General features: G+C 43.7%; 1 protein-coding gene across 10 annotated transcripts in view; it reads left to right on the top strand.

Moving 5' to 3' along the window:
* Arpp21 (cAMP regulated phosphoprotein 21) overlaps positions 1 to 26,618 on the top strand; it is a 159,001-nt gene extending 132,383 nt beyond the window's left edge. For all 10 annotated transcript variants that reach the window (XM_055601647.1, XM_055601646.1, XM_055601654.1 and 7 more), the window contains 2 exons: positions 24,552 to 24,700; positions 25,858 to 26,618. In XM_055601647.1, the coding sequence (XP_055457622.1) occupies positions 24,552 to 24,700; positions 25,858 to 26,115 (407 nt within the window). In that variant the 3' untranslated portion in view covers positions 26,116 to 26,618. The remainder of the gene's footprint in view (positions 1 to 24,551; positions 24,701 to 25,857) is intronic.
* Positions 26,619 to 26,997: the final 379 nt, after the last annotated feature.

Here is a 26,997-nt window from a genome sequence, read left to right as displayed (position 1 = left end):
GAATGATACTGATATAGATGAACTTCAATAGACTCCAAGAAAATCAAGTTTATATCAGAAAAAATTACTTTTAAAATGATTTAATACCAAATTTTGTTCAGGCTTGATATTATCACTGTAAGTAACAAATGCCTTTGTTATTTAAAGTTAAAGTTCTTATTTTGGCTGCTGCTGTTATCTACTCCCATTCACAAATGGAATCTTTGATGAGTTTGAAGTATGGAATGTCAGCATGGGCTATTCTCAGATGCAAGCCCAAATGAAAGATACTTACATGGAAAATGACTTCCTGGAGTGTAAGAAATTTATTTCAATTTATTAGTACCTAAATGTTCCAATAAAGCCATTATGTCTGAACTTTATTAAGTTCTAATCGTAAGTGATCTCAAACTGATTCACAGCCCAGACACTTAGATTTATATCCCACTGATGGTGAAATGGACCAAGTTGGGTTGCAGGCTGGCATGCAGATTGCCAGCTATGTGTTGAGTGGCCAGCTTGTTGATGCCTGTTTCAGCAGCAGGGTGTGTTTCTTCATTCATAAGGGATTCATCACATTCCTGGTTGGACTTCAAATCTCCGATTCTCCATTTCACAGCTGCCATGCCTTTTGTAAAACCTAACCTATAACCACAGCACCCAGGGGGATTGCCAGGATGTGAGGCTTGGCTACAGAACCCCTATCTATCAGAGAGAGAGAGAGAGAGAGAGAGAGAGATCTCCGAGCCAGCATGTCTGTGTTCTGCCCAGTGTGCCTGCTCTCCGGGGAATAATCCCCTTTTCTTATTCAGTTTATTGTGGGCAGGCTTCTGCATAGTTGTTACAAGCATCTCACACGCATGTTAATTAAAGATTTTTGGGTACCTGGAAACAGCAGCCTGAGCTTGCCCTGGGCTCCTGAATTGATAACAGCCTCGGGATGCAGGGCGCATGCCAGGACCTTGGTAGGCTGACCCTCCAGTACTTGAGTGCTGTGGCCGAATGTGGTATCAATTAGTTTGATTGTTTTGCCTACAGCATTTTGTCCCTCATAAATGCCTGATGTTTTCCTGAAGCTAGATGAAGAAAGACTCTGACTTTCTTGGCATGTCTTCACCATAAGCATAACATTGTTTGCTCTGGGAGGGTACTGAAATGCTACCTTGAAAACCAGTCAAAACATAGGTCCCCTCAACTGCTGTGATGGCATGCCCCTGTTGTCCCAGTATCTTGGAGGCAGAGGCAGAGGATTAGCAGTTTGAGTGCAGAATGGGCTTCAGGGAGAGACACTGGCTCACAAAACCAGACTAGGGGCAAACTCCTCAAGGATAAGATGCATTAGTGGGAGTAGATGCTGGCCAGCAAATGCTAGCCATGGTACATAGTCTTCCCTGAAAGCAAACTACGAATTTCAAAGCACAAGGGCACAACCAGCAAGGATGGAGAGATGGCTTGGGGTTAGAGCACTTGATACTCTTGCAGAGGACCCAGGTTTGGTTCTCAGCCCTGAAATCACCTCTTACAACGGTCTGTAACTCCAGTTCCAGGTTACCAGATGCCTTGCTTTGGCATCTGCCAGCAGTATATGTATGATGTGTCCATACATACATGCAAACACTCAAGCACATTAAAAAAAAATTAAACATCTAAGCAACTTAAGCATTTTCTGTATACAGGATAGCATAGGTAATGGCACCACCTCAGCTGACTTACCAGACCCTATCAGCTTGTTGCCATCAACTGTATAAAGTGTAGGTAATGGGAATGAACATTTGGCCTGGTGTGATAAGTAATTGCCCCAGGATTTACAAGCAATCTGGAAGACTGGGTCTTGAACATTGTTATCTCTCATAAGGACAATTGGTGCCTTCAAAAGACAGGCAAACAAACAAACCAAACCAAAGGCAGTAATTATGCTTGCTTCTCCCCACTCCCCCGCAAGCTTCATCCAGCGAACGAGAGCATGCATCCACCAGGACATCATTAGATGCACCATGGTGGCTCTTAAGTACCAAGTAGCTGCTCTCCCACACAGGGGGGAAGCTGTTGCTGTCATCATTTATTTTTAAGCTGCCTTACTGTATCCTTCATCATGATCTTATTAATGATGCCAGGCCGCTGAGGAGTTGCTGTTGATGAAATTTCAGCTCATGAACTTTCCAAGGGGCCTCACCTGCGGAAATACCAGTTTTCCTTAATTAAAATTTGATTCTCAAAAGAAGCCACTATATGTGTTTTTTTTAGTAAGATAATAGCACAAGTAATTATTATGCTGCTTCTGTGGCTACGTCTGTTTAGATGTGGACATGGGTGGCTTCGCATCATATCATTGCGAAGGCAGGATCCACGAAGCAGAGGTTCTTGTCCGTGTGTGTCTGTGTATGCTTGTCTCTGCATGCTCTGTGGTGTGTGTTACATGGCAGATGTGTGTGTGCTGGCCACATGTAAATATTTGTGTGCACATTGGTAGGCTAATGCAGAAGGTTCTCTGTCACTTTCCAGTTGTTCTCGGAGAAAGGGCCTCTCACTGAACTGGAAGTGCAAATTTTGGGCTAGGCTAGCTGGCCAAGGAACCCCCAGGATCCAGTAGCTCTACTCTCCTATGCTGGGGGCAGGAGGGCAGGCACATGCTGCCATGCCTGCCTCTCAAAGGGTGCTGAAGATCTGAACTCAGATCCTCAGGCTTGTAAAGCAAGCCACCCTACCCACCAAACCATCTCCCCAGTGCCCTAAGCTGAAGTCCTTCTCAAGATTTTAACGTTCCCATTAAAATACGTGTAGCTCAGGCTGGTTTCAAACTCTCCATGCAACTGAGACTAGCCCTGAAGTCTGGCTCTTTCAGCCTCCACCTCCTGAGAGCCAGGCTTGCAGGCATAAGACAGGTTTCCTATCCTGTTTCCACTGTAGGTCAGATTAATGGCAATGTAGAAAAGCCTAACTGCTCAATTATGTATTCGTTGTAAATGTGGCAACAGTGAGACAGAAAGTATTCCTGAAAAGGTGCTTACTGGTTTAATAGCAGATTCAGTTACTGCGAGGAGCAGTGATGTCTCTGAAAAAAAAAAAAAAAAAAAGAATAAAAGCAAGACTGAAAATGTTACTGACTGTGAAAAAACATCGAGTGATGTATTTTATATTTTGATTCTTTCTTCTCAGGGAAACTTCCTGTGTACATTTAATTCACAGAGGACTCTGAGAAAGATCTCACTTTGTTTATTGCCTTGATGCCTGAACTTGCTTGGGTAACAATGAGTCGTTCTTTATGGTTATAAAAGTATTCCCTGCTCTCTCCTGGAGCCCACTCTGCTCTCCTCTGGTCCTTCCCTTCCTTCCTCTTTTTCCTTCCTTCCTCCCCTCTGACCCTTCTCCCCCACTCTAAAACTATAAACCTTGGAGGGGGCTTGTATTTAGATGTGGGAGTCTCTAATTGCGTTACATTCCATTTACCTGACATGGTGGTTGTACCCATAAACTCACCCCAGCAGTGACCCCTGCATAAGACCTGCCCAAGGCTGAGCCCACCATGTCAATAAGTCATTATGGGCGGGAGAGGGAATCATAAGTCTCTACCCCTCCCTAAGGAGCATTAAAGGTTGTAAACAATAACCTTTATTATAAATGTATTTAAGGGTATAAATAATAACCTTAAATAAAAAGGCACCACTTTTGCTAATGCAGGCAATGCTAATTAATTGCAAAGGGCACAACAAAGATAATTAGACATGAAAGTAGGAGAAGGACTTGGGCAGAAGGGATTTGGTGGGAGAGGGATGATGGTAAGACAGGATAAAGGCTTTGGTTGAAGAACATTATGTGCATGTATATGAGATTGTGAAAGAAGAAAGGAAGAGCCATGACAATAGTTCAGTGACTAGGAACATATACTGTTCTTGCAAAGGACCTAAGTTTTATTCCTAGCACCCAAGTCAGGTGGCCTCCTGCTGGTCTCAGTCTCTCTCTGTGTGTATACATGTATATACACAATTAAATATGAGATTAAAAACATCTTTAAAAAACAAATATTTTTTAAGAATTATGCTACAATTGAAAGACGTAAATGTGCCCATGTTTCCTTCTAGATCAGGCGCTTCGAATTCCAAATCTGACACGTGAATTTGTGGAGTTCTTAAAGCCAGGGAAATGTCGTGCAAGATGCTTCTGTGGGAGCTAGAGTGTTACTGATACAGACAAGTGGCACGTCCCACAGCTCACGCCACCTGGGATGCCTCGCCAAGCAATCCGCCTCAGGGCTCCACCCCTTCTCACTGGCACCTGTCGTTTAATTACCCTGTTCTCTTTCAGAGATGAGTGAGAAAATTAGGCAGTGATGACTAAGCCTATACTCAAGGGTTGCTGGGGATTTCTGTCCAATTTAAAGGCGATTAATACGTTAAATTAGTATAACCACTTTATACAGTCACGAGCACCGTTTCTGAAGATGTGCTTTCAGTGAGTGGCCCAGAGATGGAAGTCAGGTGAGCCAGCACTCTGACTCAGCCACGTAACCATGTTGGCACTGTTTGCCAGCCAACCAACCAGCAAGATCACACGTGTGTGTGTGTGTGTGTGTGTGTGTGTGTATGAGTGTATATGTGTGTGTGTGTATATGAATAGGTATTTATATGTGTGGGTGAGTGTATGTGTATATATGTATGAGTGCATATGTGTGTGTGTTTGCACATACTGTGTGCTCACACATGTTCCTGAGTGTGAGTGCAGATGCACACTGGCCAGGTAACACAGGCTGTGGTCAGAAGACAAATCCTGATATTAGCCCTCATCTTCTATGCGATTTGAAGCAGGCGTGTCTCTGCTAAGTGCACAGGTGAGCTGGGGTGTCTCCTGCCCCCAGCCCCTAACTCTTCACAAGAGTGCTGAGATTCATCACTCGCACTAGCTGTTGTGCTGGCCTTTATGCAGGTTTGGAGATTCAAACACAGGCCCTCACACTTGCAGAGCAAACGTTTTAGCCGCCGAGCCGCCTCCCCCAGCCCTCTTTGTGAGTCACGTAGTGTCTGAGAGAGCAAATCCAAAGTAAAGACAGAAAGAAAGCAAGGCTAGTGTCACCTAAAGTCAAACTTGGCACTATTCAAGCTGAAGCAGGAGGATCATGAGTTTGAGATCAGTCTAGATGAGAGGTTTCAACCTTCCTAACACCACGTTTTAATACAGCTCCTCATGTTGTGGGGACCCCCAACCATAAAATTATTTTGTTGCTACTTCATAACTGTGACTTTGCTACTACAATAAATTGTATTGAAAATTTCTGGTATGGGGAATATCTGATATTCTGTGAAAGGGTCTCAATCCACACATTGAGAACCACTGCTCTAGGCTGTATAATGAGATCTTAGCTCAGAAACTCAAATAAAGAGGAGGATAAAGAGAAGCAAATGCTCTAATGCAGCTTATGAGAAATCACAAAATAAAAGTATTTTACACACTCACTTCAAGTGATTTTTTTTATTGTGTTCATAAAGGCAAACATATGTATACATGGAAATACATTTGCATGTGTGTGTTTATAGTCATGTATGTGATGTGTCTACATGCCATATAGGAATTTTGTAATTCGTTCTTTGAACTATATGCAGTTGAGAGATATTTGGTTTTTTTTGAGACAGGGTTTCTCTGTGTAGCCCTGGCTGTCCTGGACTGGCTGTCCAGACCAAGCTGGCCTGGAACTCACAGAGATCTGCCTGTTTCTGCCTCCCTGAGTGTTGGGATTACAGGTGTGTGGCACTGGGTCCCACTGAGAGGGATTTTTTTTAACTTTATTTTTTTCTTATCAGTTACATTTTATTAACTCTGTACCCCAGCCGTGTCCCCATCCCTCATTCCCTCCCAGTCTCTCCCTCCCTCCCTCCCTCATCTCCACCGTGCCCCTTGCCAAGTCCACTGATAGGGGGGACCTCCTCCCCATTCATCTGATCCTGTTTTATCAGGTATCCTCAGGACTGGCTGCAAAGCTCTCCTCTGTGGCCTAACAGGACTGCTCCTCCCTTGGGGAGTGGGGAGGCCAAAGAGCCAGCCTTTGAGTTCCTGTTAGAAATAGTCCTTGTTCCCCTCACTATGGGAAACCAATTGGTTACTGAGCTACCACAGGCTACATCTGAGCAGAGGTTCTAGGTTATATCCATACATGGTCCTTGGTTGCATGTCAGTCTCAGAAAAGACCCTGTGCCCAGATATCTTTGGTCCTTGTGGAGCTCCTATCCTTTCCTCATCAGTCTAACTCCCCTTCTTTCTTATGATTCCCTGTACTCTGCCAAAGGTTTGGTCATGAGTCTTTGCTTTGAAAACACTGCTAGTTAGAGTCTTTCCAATGCGCTCAGTAAACTCCTGTCAATGTTCAATGCGTATCCCATCTGACTGAGAGGGATTTTTAAAAGACTTCTTTATTTTATACTTATGAGTGTTATATGTGTGTGTGTGTGTGTGTGTGTGTGTGTGTGTGTGTGTGTGTGCACCACACATATGACTGGTGCTCATTGAGGCCAGAAGAGAACATTGGATCCCTGGAACTGGTGTTTTAGGTGATTGGGAGTCATCATGTGGTTTCTGGGAACTGAATCTGAATCTAGTCCTCTGTGAGAGCAGCAAAACTGCTGAGCCATCTTACCAGCCCCAAGGGGTAATTGATAATTATCATTAGCAGGGATATAAGGTCTACTATCAAAAATGTTACCTCTTATTTTAAAAAAAAAAGCATCAAAACCAAGCTCTGTAGATTCTAATCTCCATTTTTGCATTGTATTTTATAATGCATATTGAATCAGAGAATAATGCTTAAAATTAAATAAATCTTTGAGAGGAAAACAGTGACACAGCAACTTGGCTTCTGTGGAGAAGGACTAAAGGCGGTTCTAACCATAATGGCTTCAGAAGATAAGTGGCTGCAGTGAGCCACATGAATCCTTTTGGTCTCAGCTCAGAAATTAGTAACAAAACACCAAATCCATCTAAATCAACCAGCTGGCTTTTTTACATGGACAAAGCATAGCATTTTTAAGTGCCTTGTTTGGGGCCAGGGATATCACTTGCAGCAATTATCTGAGCACTCAAGAGACCAAAGCACGTGGATCGGGGTGGATCCAAGGCTGGCCTGGGCTACACAGTGAGTTTTCAGAGGAGCCAGGGAGACAATGAAATCACGTCTCAAGGAAACCGATTAAGAATTTTATACTTTCATTATTCATTTATTATTCATTTGTTCCCAAGCCCGACATATCACAATATATCTAAAGCAAATTATATTTAAAATACATATAAAGTAAATTGAGACACCACAGATTATTTGCTAGAGGTGAAAAAGTAAATCTGGTTCATATATAATGCATATTATCTAAGGCTGCATTTGAACTGCAGAACAAAAGAGACTGTAGCACATAGTCACTGAAAATACCGTTTTCTTTAAAGGTTCATTGTTCATCTAATTACAAAACTTCACAAGGGGACTAGATTGGAAATGACTTGTAAAGTGGAGCCCGGACCTTGACCAGGTTCTCTGGTTCACTGGCTGACTGGAAACGTTGGATGACTCCTGAGCCTGCACAGCTGAGGGAAAGCTTGGGAGCGTGGCAGTGTTTGAAGTGATGAGAGGGGCTCCGTTTAATTAGTCACCAGGAAAATATTCAAGCTGTCTGATCTGCTTGCGTGTGCAAGCATGTGAATTGATATATGTGCTACATGGTGCATGTACGGAGTCAGTCTTTGCTGTCCATCTTCTTTAACATGAGGTTCCTGCTTTTGGTTTTTGGTTTGTTTTCTGCTGACTATGCCAGAGTAGCTACCCATGAACTTCTGGCAAGTCTCCACTGCAAGGCTTTTACCCAGGGAGTCATTCGTCTAGGCTCCCTAAGAAGGCTTTAAGTGAGGGTGAGTTCAGCTTTTCCTGAAGAAAACTTTGACAGAGTAAAGCAAAGCTGCAGGATGAGCCAGCTTTGGTTAGGAAACAAAACACCGGGAACTGGGTGGGCCCCCTCTATGCTGGTAGGAAGTCTCCAGTCTTTGCTGATACTGATGGCTGGACTCTGTTTGGATCCCTGAAGCCTGGTTGTCTTTACACGGCAGTCCAGCAATCAGGTCCATGCCAGGGCTTGGTGCCTGGGCTGTACCAAGTCTGTCCAAATGTACTGTATGGGCTGCCCCCAGCTACAACCAGCTAGCCTTTCCTATTCTCCACTGCTCGACCTATGTGCTTAGCCAGCACTTGCATCCCAAGCTGCCTCAGCTACTAGAGATTAGCAACTCCTTTAAAATTTGTACACAAAACAGCACATCCCTTGAACTAGTCCACGGCCCCTTCAGTGGGCGCTATTCCTCCTTGGTGGCCAGTGAAGATTTTGTGAGCTGAAACCTGGATGCTGGGAGCTAAAAGAGGCATTTCCGGGAGTTTTGATTGTTGGGTTTTTTTTGGGGGGGGGATGGGGGAGACGAGGCCTCCCACAGGATACCCTATCTATCTAGTTTGGTTTTTGCTAAAAGTGTAATTACGGAGTGAGCATAAGTGCCTCTGCTCACTGAGATGATAAGGCCAGTCACTGTGGAGTAAATGTTTTTATTGAAGAAACCACCTCACCCTGCATCTTGCCTGAGCTTTCCAGAACCTCAGGAGGTAGGGAATAATTTGCTTCTGGTTTATAGGCAAGAAAAAAAAAAGTCTGGGAAATAGAAGCAGTGGGCAGAGGTGCTGGCATGCGGCTTTCAATTATGGAGCCTCTGACTTTTTCCATTAGGAAACAGAAACACACTGTAACTTTGACCACAGAGTCAAGGCTTTATGCAAGGATTCCTTCACACACAGTCTTGGCCTGCTGATGGTTGTGCTAAATATTTGATCAGGGCTGCAAGTGTGATTTGGTGATAGAATGAATGTTTAGTACATGACTCTACATTCTAGCCACAGAACCAATACAGAAGTAAACCAGAACAAATTTTGGCTAGATGTACTATAAGCCCAAGGCTAATTTATATCCTTAGCCATTTACCTACAGAAACACAGGCATGGGATGGAAGCTGGAAGAAATGGAGACCGTCACCTGCTCTTTCTTCATCTCACTCACTGTTAACATTTGCTCTCAGCCAAGTGCTTGCTTCTGCAGAGAGTGAAAGAAAATGTCAAGTCTAACAAAGCAGGAGGTGCAGGAGTTGAATCATAATATGATTTTTTTTTCTCTTTCCCCTAGGATATTTAGACAGTGACATTACTTAATAGCAGCTCCTATGTTACTATCAGGTCCCTACCAGCGCTGCCATTTGCAAAGGGAGAGGCAAGCACTCGGGCAAGGAGTCAAGTATTCTACCCTAATGAGTTAACGTTTATTTAATTGCTGAAGCGGTCATGCTAAGTGCATAGTCTGACATATTATTGGATGTTTAAAAATAATCATTTTTTGAGAAAGAAAAAGGTCTCTGAAAGCAAGAAACTGGGGCTGGAAAGGTGGCTCAGAGGGCAAGAGCACTTGTAATTGCAGAGAACTCAGTTTCAATTCCCACCACCCCAAATGGAGGCTCAAAACTGTCCATACCTCCACTCCAGTTCTAGGGATCCAACTTCAGGCCTCTGTAGCCACTGGGCATGTGTATGAGACACAGACAGACATGCAAGCAAACTATGCATGCACATAAATCAATCTTTAACTTTTTAAAAGAAGCAAAGATTTGGCCCAGTAGCTCAGGAGATACTCCCTGATGTGACGTTTCTGTTCTCTGAAGGGAAGGAGTGCAATGGTTACTACATTTGCCAATGTCTCATTCCTCCCTAACCCTATAGACTGCCTGTCCTAGATTACTTTTCCTCAATGCTCCTAGGAAAGTCATGCTAAAGTAAGGCACCCCCTGATAGAGATCAAAGAGCAGAAGGACCATAACAGGAAGCAGGGATCCTTGCACTGGGAAGCTGCTTATTTTGGCAGGTGGTCCCTTCCTCTAGCTCTCACTTTCTTCAGTGTCCAGGTAGGACCCCTGAGGTCATTCACTAAGTCGCTGTTAATAGGGCTGTTACATCAACTCTTCTGGCCTAAACTCTTCATGACCTTAGCATGAAGGTCTTTTCATGAAGGACTCAGCTTTTTTCTGCATCATTTTTATTTCCTGTAAAGTGAGAATAATGACTGTGCCTCCTCTTAAACTATGTAAGCCAGTGTGAGTGGCAAGGCCCAACATAAGTGTGCATCAGCCCAGATACAGAAAGAATGCTTCATTTTACCTCTGGAGTATGTCTAGTGTGGCTTCTGTTCACCTACCGTGTGGTCACCTCAGATTGCCTGGTGGAAAATACTTGCAGAGTCTAAGTTCCCAGCCAGGGTATGATGCTTCCCACAGCAGGTGCTTTCCCCTCCTCAGATCCAACAGGCGTGCCCACTGGGCCATTTCCCAAGTGAGTCTGGATTCTGTCAAGTTGACAATCACCACTAAACCATCACATTAAGAGAAAAATCTAGGCCAGGCAGGGAGAGAAGGATATAGCTCTTTGTTAAGAAGGACAAAATAGGCCTGGGAAGAAGGCTCCAAGTGAGTGAAAAAGTGGTTTAAAACTATGCAAAATGGGAATACACAGAGAGAGGTAATATGTTGCCCACTGCCTGAAAGGTACCATTGGCCCGTGTCTGTCAGCCTGTGTTGAACTCCTCAACACAAGATGAAATTAGGCATAAGGGATGAGCCCATTATTGGTCTTTTTTTTTTTTTTTTTTTTCAGAAAAGTAATAAAGGGTAATTAGAAGGAATTCAAGGCAGAAGCATGTATTGAAGGTTCAGTAAATGTCAATATCAGATTTCTTTTCTTCTTTCCTCCACCTCAGAGTGTGTGTGTGTGTGTGTGTGTGTGTGTGTGTGTGTGTGTGTGTGTGTTTAAGGCATGTGAGTGTTCAGGCGTGCAGATGTATATGGAGGCCAGAGAACAACCTTGGATATCATGACCACCATAAAACTCATTTAAGGCAGGGTCTTTTATTGGTATGGAGCTCAATAGTTACTTAAACTGGCTGGTCAGTGAGTCCCAGCAGTCTTCCCCAGCATTGGGATAGCAAATGCAGGCCACCAGGCCCAACACTTTTTGTGTAGTTTTGGGGCATTGAACTCAGGTCCTGATGTTTGTAGGGCAACCATTTTGCCAACTGAACTATCTTTCCCACCCCTCAAAGTTAGGACCTCAAGAGCAATATCAACTTGTGAAAAACAGCACTTCAGGCTGCAACATAAGTGGGATGCAGGATCCCTGAGGGCCAGTGCTTTGTAGTTTGATCTTCATTAGGCATTTGAAGTTCTACAGAGACAGGTCAACCTGCAGGCTCCTGACCCAGGGGAACCAATGATCTGTCCAGGAGAGGTAGAAGCAAAAATGGGGAGCCCTGATAGAGCCGTAAATAAGGTACTGCTTCATCAAGAAGCCAGTCTCAAGTCTGTAGGAGGATGGGCTCAGGACAGAACCTCACATGGATACATTTGGGTGTGGCCTCATGGCCCATCAAGGAGGAGCCAGCTCCTGTGGTCCCATGTTTGCATTGCTGCCCCAGGCTGAGGTAGCAGGAGTCTGGACCCATATGCTTCCTCCTCTCTTCTCCTAAGTATTGGTAGATTAAAAAAAATTGGTAGATCTGGCTGTACCTTGTGGGCAAAGTAGTCTGCCATCTGAAAGAAAACTTGAGGCAAGAGCTCACAGCCATCTTTCTAAGCTCCAGCTGTGAGCTTATGCATCACTCTTAACCATGATGGAAGGCTGGTGTTGCCCTCGATGTCTTGAGGTGACAACAAGAGTTAAGAAATGACTGATCAGAACCATTTCTCTCCCTACCCTGGAGCAGGCCATTAAAAAGTGAGGCTGCTCAGAATGCAGCAGAGACAACCTGCAGGGGTGTGAGCATGCTGGGGCCTGCATGCTATGATGCCTGCTCGGAGGTCAGAGGGCAGCTTTCATCAGCTGGTTCTGTCCTTCCAACATGGGCTCCAGGGACCAAACTCAGGTCACCAAGCTTGCCTGCCAAATGCATTTACCCGCTGAGCTGTCTCATCAGCTCAAGACAAACTAATTTGTATCTGTGTGGGCCCAGCCTGTGGATTTCCGATGATAGCCAGACTTAAAAAAAAAAAAAAAAGACACTTGTAAATACAATTCCTTATACACAGGATAAAAGATCTACCTTACTGCTGTTCTGTCAATGACAGTTTTGACTTAAGTGATTATACAGGTGAACAGAAATTGTCTCTTGACCATTGTTTGAGAGTATGACATCATCTGGTATCCAGGGACTTTGATTTGGGGTCTTGTCTATTGGGATATTGATGTAATTGCAAAACACAAGGGACCAGAAGTCATGATCTCAGCTCTAATTGTAATGACAACTTAAAAAAAGCTTTAGCCTTGGAATGGGGAGAGAGGTCAGTCAGAAGATGCTTACAATATATGGAGAGAGAGAGAGGGAGAGAATATATATCCCTGAACCTGGAGAAAAAATTAGAAGAAACCAGACTGTGGTTAGCATGTAGCATTTGCCATATATACATATACATACATGTATATACATATTCAAGGAATATTTGTCTATGGCATAACAGAAGACATCTTCTCAATTTCTTCCATAGTCAACTTAGTAGCTACTATATAATGAACAATAAGTCGAAAAGACCTATCATTTTGAGTGGACCATTCATCTGAATAAATGAGTTTTCTTGTTTATTTCTACGGAATATTTGGGAGTTATCTCAATTTCCTGTGAATCAAAGAATAGTAATCATGTCCCCCTAATTAAACAAAAAGCATCTTTTCCATCCTATTTTGCAGGAGCTTGTCTTGCGTGCTGTTGGCTTCTCATTATCATACAGGATCATCAATCACAATGATCAGACCACACTGTTTTGGGCTTCTCACCAGATTTTTGTCCTCTCTAGTGCCTTTAGCCAAGTTGGCAGAGAAGAAAGACCCAAGACAGGCCACTACAGGATTGAACGAGATCCATGACAGTAACGTGACGAGACTGAGAGTTCAGATCGTCCAGAGAGAAAAACAAGTTCTTTGTCCCCTGTCCCTAACCTTCATGGTTCTGTATATGGCCCTTGGTGGTAATGTGTATTGTCACATTGAGTCAATAGAAGTGTCTAGTCTATTCTACTCTCTCCTCAATTTTCAATCATTTCCCATGAATCCCCTTTTCAAAATATGGGTTTTGTGTCATGTTTCAAAAGCAGTGAAAATGAACCATCAAAATCCAAAGGAGCCTGAGCACCTGGCTGTCTGCCTGGTCCTCTGCCCAGTACTTGGCCTGACTGCCATGCTTCTTATGGAAACCATTGTCTTTGGCTGCCTTTGTTTCCACCCAGGTCACTATTAGTTGCTTGACACTTCTTTTCCATGATAGCCCTGCAGCCCTCTTCATTTTCCTATCTCCCTCTCCTCACACACACTTCTCTCTACTTTTTGGATTCCAGTCTCTTCTGGTTCTTCTAGTCTTTCTCTCTCCTCATACTTTTATTGATTTTTCATTTCCACAGAGTAATGCCTGAGTATTACCATGACTGATTGATCCAGTTTAACAACCATCTCAGGCAGTTTTAACTCATAAATGTAGTATCCCCAAGAATAGTCATGTCCTAATGACTACCAAAACTATGCCTTAAGACAAATGGCTGGCCTAAGCTTCAGAGCCTTTTGCTCATTTGTTCACAGATAGCTAATGTACATTGGTCCCTCTAGTGCCTCCAAATAGGACCACTGATTATAATGTACCGTAAGACTGGGGCTCATTCCATACTGTCCCTTCTAGTACCTGGATGACAGGCTATAGTGTCTCACATTCTCTGTACCCCTGGATTGTGTTCCTTATCTCTGTCATGACCACACTGGCTCAGTTGTATCTTCCTTTTTCTTCTCTGGTTGTTGTTGTTGCCTCCCTTAAACTCCCAACCTTCAACTCTGCTTCTTAGATTAATTGAGGCCCATCTTTTTGAAACTGTCCATCCTTTCACAATTTCACTGATACCTAAATGACCACTCTGTTCTGATCAGATCTTTAAGCATTAAGTTTCCATTTTATAATGCGATGTTTATAAGGCCCTACAAATTGAACCTGATTGGACTTCTGTCTCCTTCTACTATACCTGTCTCTGTCTAACCACCTTTGAGCTTATTTCTCATATCTCTGGGGTTCGAATATCTGGATCTTGATTCTTCCCACCTCTTCCCACCCCACCAACACCATCTACTCATCTTCCTCTTATGAGCTTCTTTAAGTTGGGAGTCACATGACTGACTTCGGGGTAAGTTGTGAATAAACGGGGTGGCAACAAAATTCTGAACACTGACCAATTGTGGAAGTCATTCAACTGTGGAATGAATCCGAGAGTTTTCTAAGCATGCTCACCCATGATGCCTCACACACCTTCACTGTAGACATGGTTCTGAACAGAAACGGACATGCTTCACCTTGAATGCCATTTCCCCATCCAGCACCAATCACGCTGTCTCAAACACTTTGGCTCGCAAACACTCATGTCTCCACCATGACCTGTTATAAGTGGTGGCATTTTGACTGTATATACAATATTTTCTGCTCTTATAGAAATATGATCCTTTAATTATGGAAAACAAAGATGTTTAATATTTTCCTGTTGTCCTTCCTTACCGTATAGGTTATCACATCAGAATATCTTTGACTTGTTTTTAAAAACAAGCACTCCATATCATTAGTACACAATTTCTCTTTCATCTTTAATCAACAGCAGAGATTTTTAGATAATAAATAATTTAAAAGGATTATATTTATGGTTTATTATCAATAGATATCTGTTGTACTAGCTTTATATATCTGTAAGTTCCAAGTCAAGTGTGGGAAAAAAATGCAGATGGAAAGGACTTTCCAAGGAAAAAGTTTTAAGCCTCCCTATATCAAGCCTGTCAAAGAACCACCTGAAAGCTTTCCATTAGCTGCCTTCCATCCCTACCCCTGTAAAAATGCCCGAGTCTAAGATGTTCTCCCACTTTTCTTTTCTTTCCCATTTCACCACCCATGTCTGATTGGGGCCTTCTCCAGCTCTCATAAACAGCTGGCTCTTGTGGTCTCTGGATGTTAAATAGCAAAAACAAAGAATGAATTTGAAGAAGGGAGATAAAAGTGACAGAAACTGAAGTGAAGGGCAAGTGGGGTTGACTGATACAGATTATTAGGTTAGAGGTAAGCCAGAAGTATCTTAAAGAGCCACTGTTAAAATATCAGAACAGTGAGGCTGAGGAGACACATGATCCAGAAAAGTGCCCACTCTAGAAGCCTGAGGACCAGAGTTGAAGCTTCCAGAGCCCACATAAGAAAGCCAAATATGGTAGCATAAGCTTGTCATCCCATTCCTGGGAGACAGCAATGGGTGGATCCCAATTTCTCAGTAGGCAAGGAAAGTAGCCTTCTTGAGAAGCATCAGGCCAGTGAAAGATCCCATCTCAAAAACGAGGTGGATGGCTCCTGAGGAAGTAGTTTCAAGGTTGTTCTCTGGCCACCACACACATGCTCACACAATAAGGTGTGCACACAAACACTCATGCATACATATTCATATGCATACTCACATATAGATATGATCAAGAAATAACTATTTTTTTAAACAATCAGGACTTATGCCAACTGGTTTTTAAGCCCCTTGTAGTTTGAAACCAGAAACTGTGAGAATATTTGCAACAGAGAAATTAGCAAGTACTGTCCATAGTAATTTTCCTTTCTCAGACAGGCTTTCTGAGAGTGTGGATTCAGTTCAGTGGCAAAGCACTTGCCTAGCAAACTCAAGGACAGGTGTTCAGTCAGTCACCAGCACATGGAAGAGAGAGAGGGTGGACACGGGGCAGGGGCAAATTCCTAAAGGCCACTGGTAATTGGAATTGTAATAAAGCCAGTTAGTCCTTTCTCATGTCTCTCAAGAGCACATCAATAATGGATCCCATGATGACTGTTCCTTGTGTGACCCTTCCTAAGTGTGTGTCTTTGTCCCCTCCCCCATTACTGCCATTTCTGCTTTAACTCTCAGCATAATTGTCCTTACCCTTGCTCATTGCTGGGGCTGCCCAACGTTACTGCTAAGTGTACCACAGGTTCAGTGTTTGGGATCAAGCCCTGCTGGTCTGAAAATGAACAAGACTGTTTGATTGCTTGCAAATAACAACATACAAAGATTCCTCATGTCAAAGAGTATTCTTTGCTTGTGTGTGTTCACACATATGATATGCCTGTGTGTGTAGGCATGTTTTCTCGTGTGTGTGTGTGTGTGTGTGTGTGTGTGTGTGTGTGTGTGTGCATGTAGAGACCAGACAGTGACATCAAGCATCATTCTTTATTTGCTGAGGTGGGCTTTCTCACAGAGACTGTAGCTTCCTGATTTGGCTAGCTCAGCTAGCCAGCTTGCCTAGAGCATCTTGCCTCCACATCCTAAGTGCTGGGATTGCAGCTGGCCTGCTGCGCCCTCCCAGAGTGTATGTGGGTTCTGAGACTCTGAACTCTGCTACTCACATTTGCACAGAGAAAGCTTTATCCACTGAGTAATCTCTCTGGCCCCAGAGAGGGCTTCTTAGACATTATCTGTGGCTTATAGAAACATTTCTCATTTGTCGACACAGATAGCTATCCACACATTGAATCTGTGACTGGTTCTTACCTTGACGTGGTTGGCTACACCCTTACACCCTGTAATCATGTAAGGTCAGTGATGCTGACTTCATGGCTTGTGGCCTCCAGGTGAAAAGTATTAAGTCTGTGGAAATAGGCACCAGGGGACCAGTTATTCCACCCAGCCTTCCCCATCTTCCTCCTGACTCTGCCCCACACCCCCAGCTCATTTGAGGGAAAAGCTCCTTCCTTCTGGCTCAGTGCCCTGCTACCAGCCAGGTGAGTTTGTAGCATGACAATTAACAGGGACAGGAGGTGAGGTACAGTAATGCCACATTGTCCTCCGAGCCCCTATCCTCATTAAGAAAATAAAAGGTTGGTGAGTCTTGCAGGCAGCCTTCCTCCCTGTGGATAGTTGAGGAATCTCTGGCTGTCAGCATCGCACTCTAGGCCAGGAAAGTTCAGAGAATTACTTCAATAATATGACAGCCTCTTCCATTCAAAATGGAATTCAGCTCTGCCTCCCCCAGAGCCCTCATTGAAATTCTGCACATGATCCATTCCTCCAGTCGTTTAACAACGTCTCTCATGTTTGCCCTGATTTAAGAGAAAAAAAAAAAGTAAGAAAGTAAGAGAGAAAGGAAAGGATAGAAAGGAGCCCAGCTTTGTATTTGTGATAACGTGGATCAGGGTGGTGTAATTGTGGGGAGGAGACCCCCAGGCTGGCAGTAATAGGACGGCTCCTCTGATGTGTGCTACCATCAGACAATGACCTGTGCATGGTTGTTCTCGGGGGACAGCAAAGAGGCTTTTAAGAATTACTCACTGTGAAGGATGAAAGCTAATGAGGAGAGGAGCGAGTGAGGAGAGGAGAGCCTCTTCGGGAAGTCTGGCTCCACTTGGACCTGTCATGGCTCCCTTCAAAGTCATTAGGATAGGCGGGTCTCTGAGCATCTCACATTTCTCTCAGGCTCCTCCCAGGTCAAGGTACCCCCTTCCTGAGGAGTTAAAGCCACTAAATAATAAATATGAAGGGAAAGGAAAAGGGTAGATACAAAGACTACCAATAAATAAGGTGAAAGGGTGTTTCTATCAAACAAGAAACAGCTCCTAATGAACTTCCATGGCAAAAGAGCAAAAGGCAATCCGTTACACCCTGTTTCCTTGTTTTAAAGGCTAGGGATAGGCTTTGAATTACATATACCAGCAGTCTGACGTGGAGCAAAGTGTCTGAGGAAAACTCAAGCCTTGCTTTTCACTTGGACTGGCTTGCTTGTGTTAGAGCCGGACAGTCTTATCAGAAAGAGTGATATCAGACATGTCTGGGGAACCTCAAGGATGCTGACCTCCTCAGGCAGAATGTAGGTGGATGTGTCTCCCAGTGAAGTGCCCAAAGGCTGCTGCCCTCTGAGGTATCCCACGTCAGGAGCCCATGGGGATACTGCAATACAAAGCTGCATACTTGCTTTCATCATCCGCAGGCCCCTGAAACAACAAAGTCTGGGGTTGCTGCAGCTGGGAAGGGATTCAGATCCTAGAGATGTAGCCTTTGTGGTGAAATAAAAATAAGGAAGACACTCGCAGTATCCACACAACGAGAACAAGGAACACTAGCACATGCTACAAAGCACAGTTCTCTTGAAGAGGCCTTGGGCAGGCAGGTTTTTGTCTTTATCTCCAGCCCCTTATCTGATGTTCTAGTCTGCTTTGCAGATCCCTGTATTTCTCCCACCCATATGTAGCCTCAAAATTCTACAAACAGTGCCTCCATCTCCAACAGCGAAGTGCTCTTCCCAGGGCTAGCCAGTGGTCCAGGAGGGTTTTTGACTGGGTTGCTATCACATAGAATTGAGCTCTCTGTGGTTATTTTAATTGTCCACTTGAGACAAGCTAAAATCATCTGAGAAGAGGGTCACAGTTGAGGATTTGCCTAGATCAGTTTGGCCTGTGGAGGAGTCTGTGAGGGATCATCCAGATTTTTAATTGAGGTAGGGAGACCCTACCTAAATCAGGGCAGTGACCTTTCATGGGCTGCTAAGAACGCAAAAGCTAGTTAAGTTTACGCAGCAAACAAGCAGGCAGCATGGGCAAGCTCACTTCTCTCTGCTTTGACTGAGGGGCTAGCTGCTGAGTTTCTGTTTCAATTTCCCTTCGGGGTGGACGATAAACAAAAAACAAAACAAAACAAAAAACAAACAAGAAAACCCCTCCTTTTGGTCAGGGCAACACAACAAAACGGAAGTTCGCCCCACCCCATCTGCTCTTGCAAGATTTCGGAGTGTAATCTGTTTGAAATGCCCCTCACCTCAGTTCACACCCAGAGGGGCTGCCCACTATCCTGCCATCAGCATAAGCAGCCTGTAGGGCAGTAACTGAGTGGTAGGAGTCTTTTTCACAAGGCCATCATGTTTCAGCTTTGATTTTCTTTCTTTTCCACGAAGAGGATTTTGCTCAGAAACTGTGGGCCATAATTCTCCTCCTCTTCACCTAATTGTGTTCACTATCGAGAAAACAATTAACATTCCAAATGGTTATTGAACACCTACCACGAGAGAGAGATTGTATGATGTACTAGAGATGGGGGTGTCTGCATTGTAACTAGCGCTTCAGGGGAGAGAGAGAGAGAGAGAGAGAGAGAGCGAGAGAGAGAGAGAGAGAGCCCAGGAGGGCTACAGGGTAAGAAGCCACCACATAAATCCTAGTTGTCTCTCCTAATAGCTTTGAGACCTCAATGATTTACTCTCTCTTTTAAAGCCATCATTTTTCATAAAAGGTGTTTCATGATAGTGACTGTTTCTAGGATTCCGCGGCATTGTGAAAAAGCACGTAGTCTTCTCTCAGCCTGAGACTGGGTGGGTGATCAATACATAAGGCTGGCTTCCCACGAATGATTGCCAAGTGGGAGAAGACTTAGAAGAGTCCATCGGAGCCAAGAGCCAGCAGACAATAGAAACCTGAAAAAGGATGGGCCAGCCCAGGAGAAGCCATTCGTTTTCATGTTCATAACCAGCTTTGCCATAACCAGGAACCGCCATGATCCTTCTGCACACCTCAGACAAAAGAGCAGCATTTGAATTCGGGAGCAAGCCATTCCTTAGGAGACAATTCCCTAGAGATGGTTGCTTGGAAGGGCGGGTTCCTCTAGGATAGCTGTGTGGCATATGTGTGTCAGTGTCTGTATAGGTGCATGTTTGTACACAAGCATGTGAAGCCTAAGGTTGACATTGGGAGTCTTCTTCAGTTCATCTCTGCTTTACTCATTGAGGCAGCGTCTCTCAGTTAAACCCAGAGCTCCATGATCGAGCTGGCCTAACTAGCCACCTTGCTCTAGGTATCGATACCTTCCATGTGCTGGAATTACAGGCAGACTACTGCCTAACCCACATATATGTAGGTTCTGGGGAGCAGAGCTCTGGCTCTCACACTCACATGGCAAACATTCTACCCACTGAGCCATCACCCCAGACAGCAGTAAAAATCTTTATATTACTCAGACTATTAACTAATAGTAGAAAAGGGCAGCTATCACCTTAAGAATGCTTCACTAATAGCATAACCTGTAATTCACCTGCTTGGGTAGCTTAAGACAGTCAGAACTAACTTTCTGAGAAGTCCATTCTCTTGCCACCCTCCTGATTTTAAATTCCCACAGCCAACAGCAGAGGTAACCTAAATCCATAAGTGCTAGATCCTGTTTGGTCCTGTCATTCATTTCCAAAGTGTATCTGTAGCAAAGCCTTTAAGTAAGACTTAAAAAAATATTATTTGCTACAATGTATCATGTCAGATATTTTACATTCTGAGTTTTCATTGTATTGCATCAGGACAAACTTTATTTATTTATTTTTTGTTTTTGCTTGACTATTAACCAAGTCCCTCAAAGTACCCATAGCATTGAACCTTTTCTCAGGTTTACATGGCCAGACATTTGCACTCCGCAGAGTCTTCCTCTAGTAGGGTTGGCTTCTTAGTGGCCAGGAGGAATCCATATACCCTTAACTTTTTTACTTTCAGAAGAATATAATTGAATCAATCTTGACTGAATATGAAATAATAAAAACAGCTGATGTCTTCATCATTTTCTGAGCAAGCCCATCAGGCAGAAGGGTGTTGCTTTTATTTATGTATTTATTTTTCTATTTTGCGAGATGTATTATAGCTGGCTAATCCTCAATAAATATGAAAGAGTGATCATTTCACAGCTACCAATTGACAAACTGGAACCCGTTTTTCATTTGAGCAGGCAAGATAAGCAGGCTGCCAGAGGCTCTGCCATCTCTGCCTCAGACAAAGCCTGTCCCAGGCAGAAGCTGCTGGTTCATTCTTGGGTCACCACTATGTTATTTTTAGTTCTCCGCATCTTCACGGGAGTTCAGGTCACATTCCAAGCAGCCTCCTGTCTCGAGGACCCCTCTCTAGCCCACCTTCCCTCGCATAATTTAAAGAAATGGGTACCTACAATTAAACCATTCCAGATGTAAAATTCTTGCCTGGAGAGTGAATGGGATTCATGAATATAAATTGAGCCGCCCTTACACTTCGGTTTTCATCTTGAAATTGAAGACTGTTCGCCTCCCCCACATAAATCCTTATTTGCCTTAAGTGTGTTTACTGTGGGGCCCCAGTGTAGAGCTGGTAGCATATTGCTATGCATAACCAAATGCCAGCTCTCACAAATCATCCCGGGATGAGGCGTGGGGCGGGAGACGCGGCAAGTAGCTACATCTGTGTTCCCAGGAAGGATAGAGAGCTCTGCAGCAAGCTGTGCCCTATTGGAGATGGATCAGCTCAGCCTCCGAAAGCTTTGCCTGCCCTTGAACATTTCCTTCGTTTTCCTCCAATGGAATTTTTTGTTCTCTCTCTTCCTCTCTCTCTGTCTGTCTCTCTTTCTCTCTCTCTTTCTCACTTTCTCTCTCTGTGTCTCTCTTTCTCTCTCACTTTTTCTCTCTCTGTCTGTCTCTGTCTCTCTCTCTCCATCTTTGCACCTCTGTAGTTTTTGTGTGGAGACTGTTCTGATACAAAATTCTCTTGTCTAACACAACAGTCGAAGTGTCTGATCAGCAAACATGCAGATGAGCTTCCGACATTAGACCGCCTTCTCCCTCATTCCTCTCTCCTTCCTCTTCATTATTATTATTATGATTTATTTATCCAGTGCAGTGGTTCTCAACCTTCCTAATGCTGCGATGGTGACCCCCAACCAGAAAGTTATCTCTGTTGCGACTTCACAACAGAAGTAATGTTGCTACTGTTCTGAGTAGTGTAAATATCTGCTTTTCCCGATGACCTTAGACAACCCATTATGAAAGAAAAGGTCATTTGACCTCCAAATGGGTCACAACACACAGGGGGAGAAGCCACTGATCTAGTGGCTACATGTGATAGTAAAAGACCCATTGAGATACCAAATACTAAAAGACTACCCTCAGCTTTCAGCCAGAAATGAGACTCTTATAATACTCTCAGTGGCGTGACCTCGGCAGGGACTTCACATTGCCTGCTCTCTGTTATGAAAGTAAAGGGCAAGAGAGGCTACAGTTCATAACGGATCGTAACTCTCCCACAACCACATCAAGTTATTTTCTCACGTGGACAACAGTGTATGCTACAAAGCACTCAACCTAGTTCAAAACAGCTTGATAAGGAAATGGTTAAACTCTCAGATTATCCTTTCAGGATATAAGTCTCGTGTGTGTGCGTGTGTGTGTGTGTGTGTGTGTGTGTGTGTGTGTGTAGAACAGAGAACAACTTCGGGTGTCATTGTCATTCTTCAGGTGTTGCCACTTTCCCTTTGAATTTAAGGCCTCTCACTGGCCTTAAAATCACCTATCAGACTAGACTGGATAGGCAGCAAGATGCAGGATCTGCTTATCTCTGCCTCCCTGGCACTGAGATTAGAAGCATGTGTCTGCACATCCAGATTTTTACTTCTTTTGACAAAGAGTTCTGTGGATTAAGCTCATGTCCTCACGCTTGCAAGCAAGCATTTTACCAAGTTAGCCACCTCCACTGCCAGACCTGATGCTCTGCCTTACAGGGCAGCTGCATAAAGGATTTAGAATGAAGGGCACAGACACTAAAGACCAACAGGAACCATTGCAAAAGGGAATGTCCTCAGGCAGTTCTGCCCTGACTTTCTGGGAAGCAATGCTGACAATGGGCTGGCCTCTGGGGGGGGATTTTTTTTTTTAACTCAAGTCAGGTGGGTTTTTCTTTGAGCTACATACACTATCGCTGTGAGCCCTTTGAGATGGCACTCTGTGGCTTCTCTGCGGCTCTGAGCATACTAAAGGAAAGCTTGAGCAGAGAGGTAGCCATTGCTCATGATTATATTGGTGCATATGGTATCCTTACAAGGATTTAAAATAACTTACTAAATTAAAAATCTCTTTCATACTGAACAGGGTGTGCGCAGTGGGAATAAAAAATAAGACAACACACAAAGGTTTTAAAAGGTGCCTTTAGAAGTCAACACCGATTCAACCCTCGACTTGTAGACACAGGCCAGACCTTACAGCTTGGCCTGTCTGCTGTCTTCCATACCAAGAGCTTGTTTCAAATCAACTTGGAGAATAGAACTGATCTTCTATGTCAGTGACTCTCTGCAAACATGTTTCTATGATATTTATGATATAAATGAAGATGTATGTTTACACCGCCAAGTACTTTCTTTTGCGCAGGCTGTAATTATTTTTTCCTCATTATGAAGCTGCAGCATTCACAAATACTCAATGGGTGCCATCTGCTAACATTGTACATACATTCTGTGTTCTTGTTTCGTTTTTAGAATCAGGTTGTGCAACTTAACTCAGTGCCTGCAAGTAAGATTCTCCTCTAGCACTCCCAATTTCTCAGGGTGTAGTGTGCTACATAAGCTCTGGACACGGCTTACTGTACAGTAGGGGCTGACGCTGTTGTGTTCAATTACTACTGTATCATCCTATAGAGGTTGTAGCTTTCTTCAATGGCTATAAGAACAGTTCTCAATCTTCTTTTACGACGCATTTTAAACTGCTTGTTTTGAGGACGAAAATAAATAAATCAAATTTGCTCTCATTTGAGAAATGGAAAGAAAAGAGGGCTTACTGACTGACACATCTAACTGAGCAAAAATAGATAATTAAATAATCCTCTATTCTACGCTATCTGACACATGTTTGTGGCTATTTATTGGGTGTTTTACTGGAAGTTCTGTTCTGAGACCACTGTTGGACGTAGTTAAAGACACAGTATGCTTTCCTCCTGCTGACACCCCCCCACGGCCGACAGACAGACAGACACACACACATCAAGGGATGTGTAATTACCTCGGATAGGGAGTTGTTTTGTTCACCAGGACTTGGCCAAATTGAATCCATACCATGGATAAGCGGTTTGGTGGTCTCTGCATACATGAGGCAAGTTCAAGAGAGCAGGAAAATAAGTGAAGCAGCCATTTAAACTAAAACATGCTTAATAAGGCCAAACATGAAAGCTATAATTTACGATGTCAAGAGGGGTCCCTGTGCAAAGAGGAATTAATCATAGTCACAAGTGCTCATTGGACAGGTCTGTATAATAATAGAAATACCAGAAGGTTTTCAGTGGACCACTCTATAACAATAGAAATGTCAAGGGTTTTTTTTTATTTTTTTATTTTTTAGTATTCTATGCAGCAATGGAAATGTCAGAGGGTTTTCATTGGATCATTCTTTGTAACAATAGAAATATCAGAAGATTTTTGTTGAACTATTTTATGCATCAATGGAAACGTCAGTGGACCTTTTGAAGCCATAATATTGTCCACACTTTGAGATTTCTTTACAAAAAAAAAAAAAATGCATTCTTAGGAAACAAACACCTGGACAGCATATTCACAGCTTGGAGACTGCGATGTCTGAGGCTCACTTCGAAACAAGCGCTCACACCTGAAGCAACGCCACAATTCCTTCCCGTGACAGCCTCTTACCATCCACTCAGAGGGATCCTTTGTTTTTCTCTCCTTTACAGGTTACCAGCCAGTCTTGTCTGGGCAGCAGGGCTTCCAAGGCCTGATGGGAGTTCAGCAGTCAGCTCACGGCCAGGCTGTGATGAGCAGTCAGCAGGGAGCCTCAGTGCAGGGGCTGGTGGTCTCCTACCCAACCATGTCTTCTTATCAGGTGCGTGCCAGCAGCTGGGAAGGCCCTGGTCACAAATTCACACCTCTCACAGTAGAGGCTAGAGGAAGTTGTGTGTGTGTGCGCGCGCGCGCGCGCGCGCGCGCGCGCGTGTGTGTGTGTGTGTGTGTGTGTGTGGATAGTTGGGTCATGAATGTTTGACCCGTCCACCCATTAGTTAGCTTTGAACTGAGATATGGAAGTAGAAAATGGTGTGTGGTGCTGTTACAAAAACCTGGGATTTTAAATGTGATGTTGGATTTGTTCCCATATAAATTTCTAGTCATAGAAGGCATTTCTTTGATGTTCTATCCAAGAAGACTTTGGGGCACTTTATTGAAACTTGGTAGAAAGCCAGCATGGTGATTTCTCAGCCATTTTTGTACTCTCTCAGGCAAACTTCATTTCTACCATAGTTGGAAGCTCTCACATATTTATATACAGAGTCTCACGTACATCTACAGCACGTTGATGTGGGCGAAATTCCACTCTCACACTAGAGCAGCTTGAGCCTTCAGCGCAGTATGATTCTGTGCTTTGTAACCTGAAGCCTTCCAGAAGAAAAAAAAAAATTGCAGTGAGTGAAATGGCTTGGTCATTCCATTTAGCTGTACTGGGTACATCTAGCTTTAAAGAAACTATATGCAACCCTTCTACCTGGACAGAACACCCTCCTCACTAAGGAAGTCTCCAAGCTTCTTCTCATAAAACTAGAAAGGGCTATGGTTTTCCACACTGAGAGAAAGCTAGAGGGGCATTCAGATGGTGTCCTAGGGTAAAGGAGGAAGGCAGAGGAGGGGAGGAAGGGGAGAAGGGAAAGAGACCTCAGCATCCACACTTCTAAGCATCTGCTGCATCCCGGGATCTGCCCCTGGCATACTTCCAGTGGTTCTCCCACAGAAATGTCCTTATCCAGATGGTCTCCATGTATGTGCAACCTACGGTCCTATGATACCTGTAAGTACAGCACGACATGTTCACAAGCCATGATAATGGTACAAGTAACAGTGTCAAAGGCTGGATGGGCAGACAGGCTAAGTGACTTTCTCCAAGTGAAATAGCCGATAAATGATACCTATAGGGTTAGATATCTGTTAAGCCCAACACGGAAAACATCAAAGCAGACTTTTCACATGGAGTTTTGCTTGTGTCTTGCACAGGTGCCAATGACCCAAGGTTCTCAAGCAGTGCCCCAGCAGACGTACCAACCGCCAATCATGCTGCCCAACCAGGCAGGCCAAGGGTCGCTCCCAGCCACCGGAATGCCTGTGTACTGTAACGTCACACCGCCAAGCCCTCAGAACAACCTACGGCTGATGAGTGCACACTGCCCCTCCAGCGCGGTTCCTGTCATGTCGGCTAGCTGTAGGACAAACTGTGCGAGCATGAGCAACGCTGGTTGGCAGGTCAAGTTCTGAGCGCTCAGGCTGCCTGCAGGCCACCTCATCGGGCGTTAACTCATGGCCTTCAGAGGAAGAGGAAGAAGACTGAAAACTGGCTGAGGACTTCTGTTTCACTCAACACTCAAATGATTGCTGCTGGTATTCTGTACAAACTAATCAAAGACTATTACACTCATTAGCTGGTTAATGGTGCATATTTCTGTCATGTCTGCTAGGTATGCCTTTCTAGCTTAGCTAGTGACATGAATTCATCAAGGTAAGATTTTCTACCACTGAATACCACTGTGTAGATTACAATATCCCTGATTCGAATTAGTTTTGTACTTTGTGTTGAGTTTGTGATGCTAAAAGTATTTAAAAATATATAAACTAAATCACACTGTACCAAAGCTGTAATGGAAAAGAGAAGAATTAAGGAACGGAAGGAATAATTTATATACACTATAGAGTTTTCTTTTTTAAATGGATATATATGGTATTGTAGTGTTTAATCAAAATAAAAGCTTATTTGACCTTATGGAGGAAGGTCATGTTTTTATCACGTTTGCTTCAGTCTCTCTTTCAATATGTATTTGCTAGTTTAGTTAATGTTTTTATTAGCAGATGTTAAATTATACAAAATGAGCTTCACCATGACATTTTCATACTTTTATAGAGTGCCTTTTGACCACATTTAACCTCAATGTCTCCTCAAATTCTCCTTGGTACCCTCCCTCTTCTTAGTGCCATTGCTTTCATGGCGCTTTTCGTTTGTTTGTTCTTAAGAAATCAATGAGTCTCTCTCTCTCTCTCTCTCTCTGTCTGTGTGTGTCTCTTGTGGTAGAGGCTTGATTTGGCTTACACTTCCACATTGCTGTTCATCCCCAAAGGGAGTCAGGACAGGAACTCAAACAGGGC

Source organism: Psammomys obesus, unplaced genomic scaffold (assembly GCF_907164565.1).
Source record: "Psammomys obesus unplaced genomic scaffold, mPsaObe1.curated_primary_1811, whole genome shotgun sequence".
In the NCBI taxonomy this organism is placed as follows: domain Eukaryota; kingdom Metazoa; phylum Chordata; class Mammalia; order Rodentia; family Muridae; genus Psammomys; species Psammomys obesus.
The sequence above is the reverse complement of the archived record's forward strand: the minus strand, read 5'-3'. Positions and strand labels throughout refer to the sequence as shown.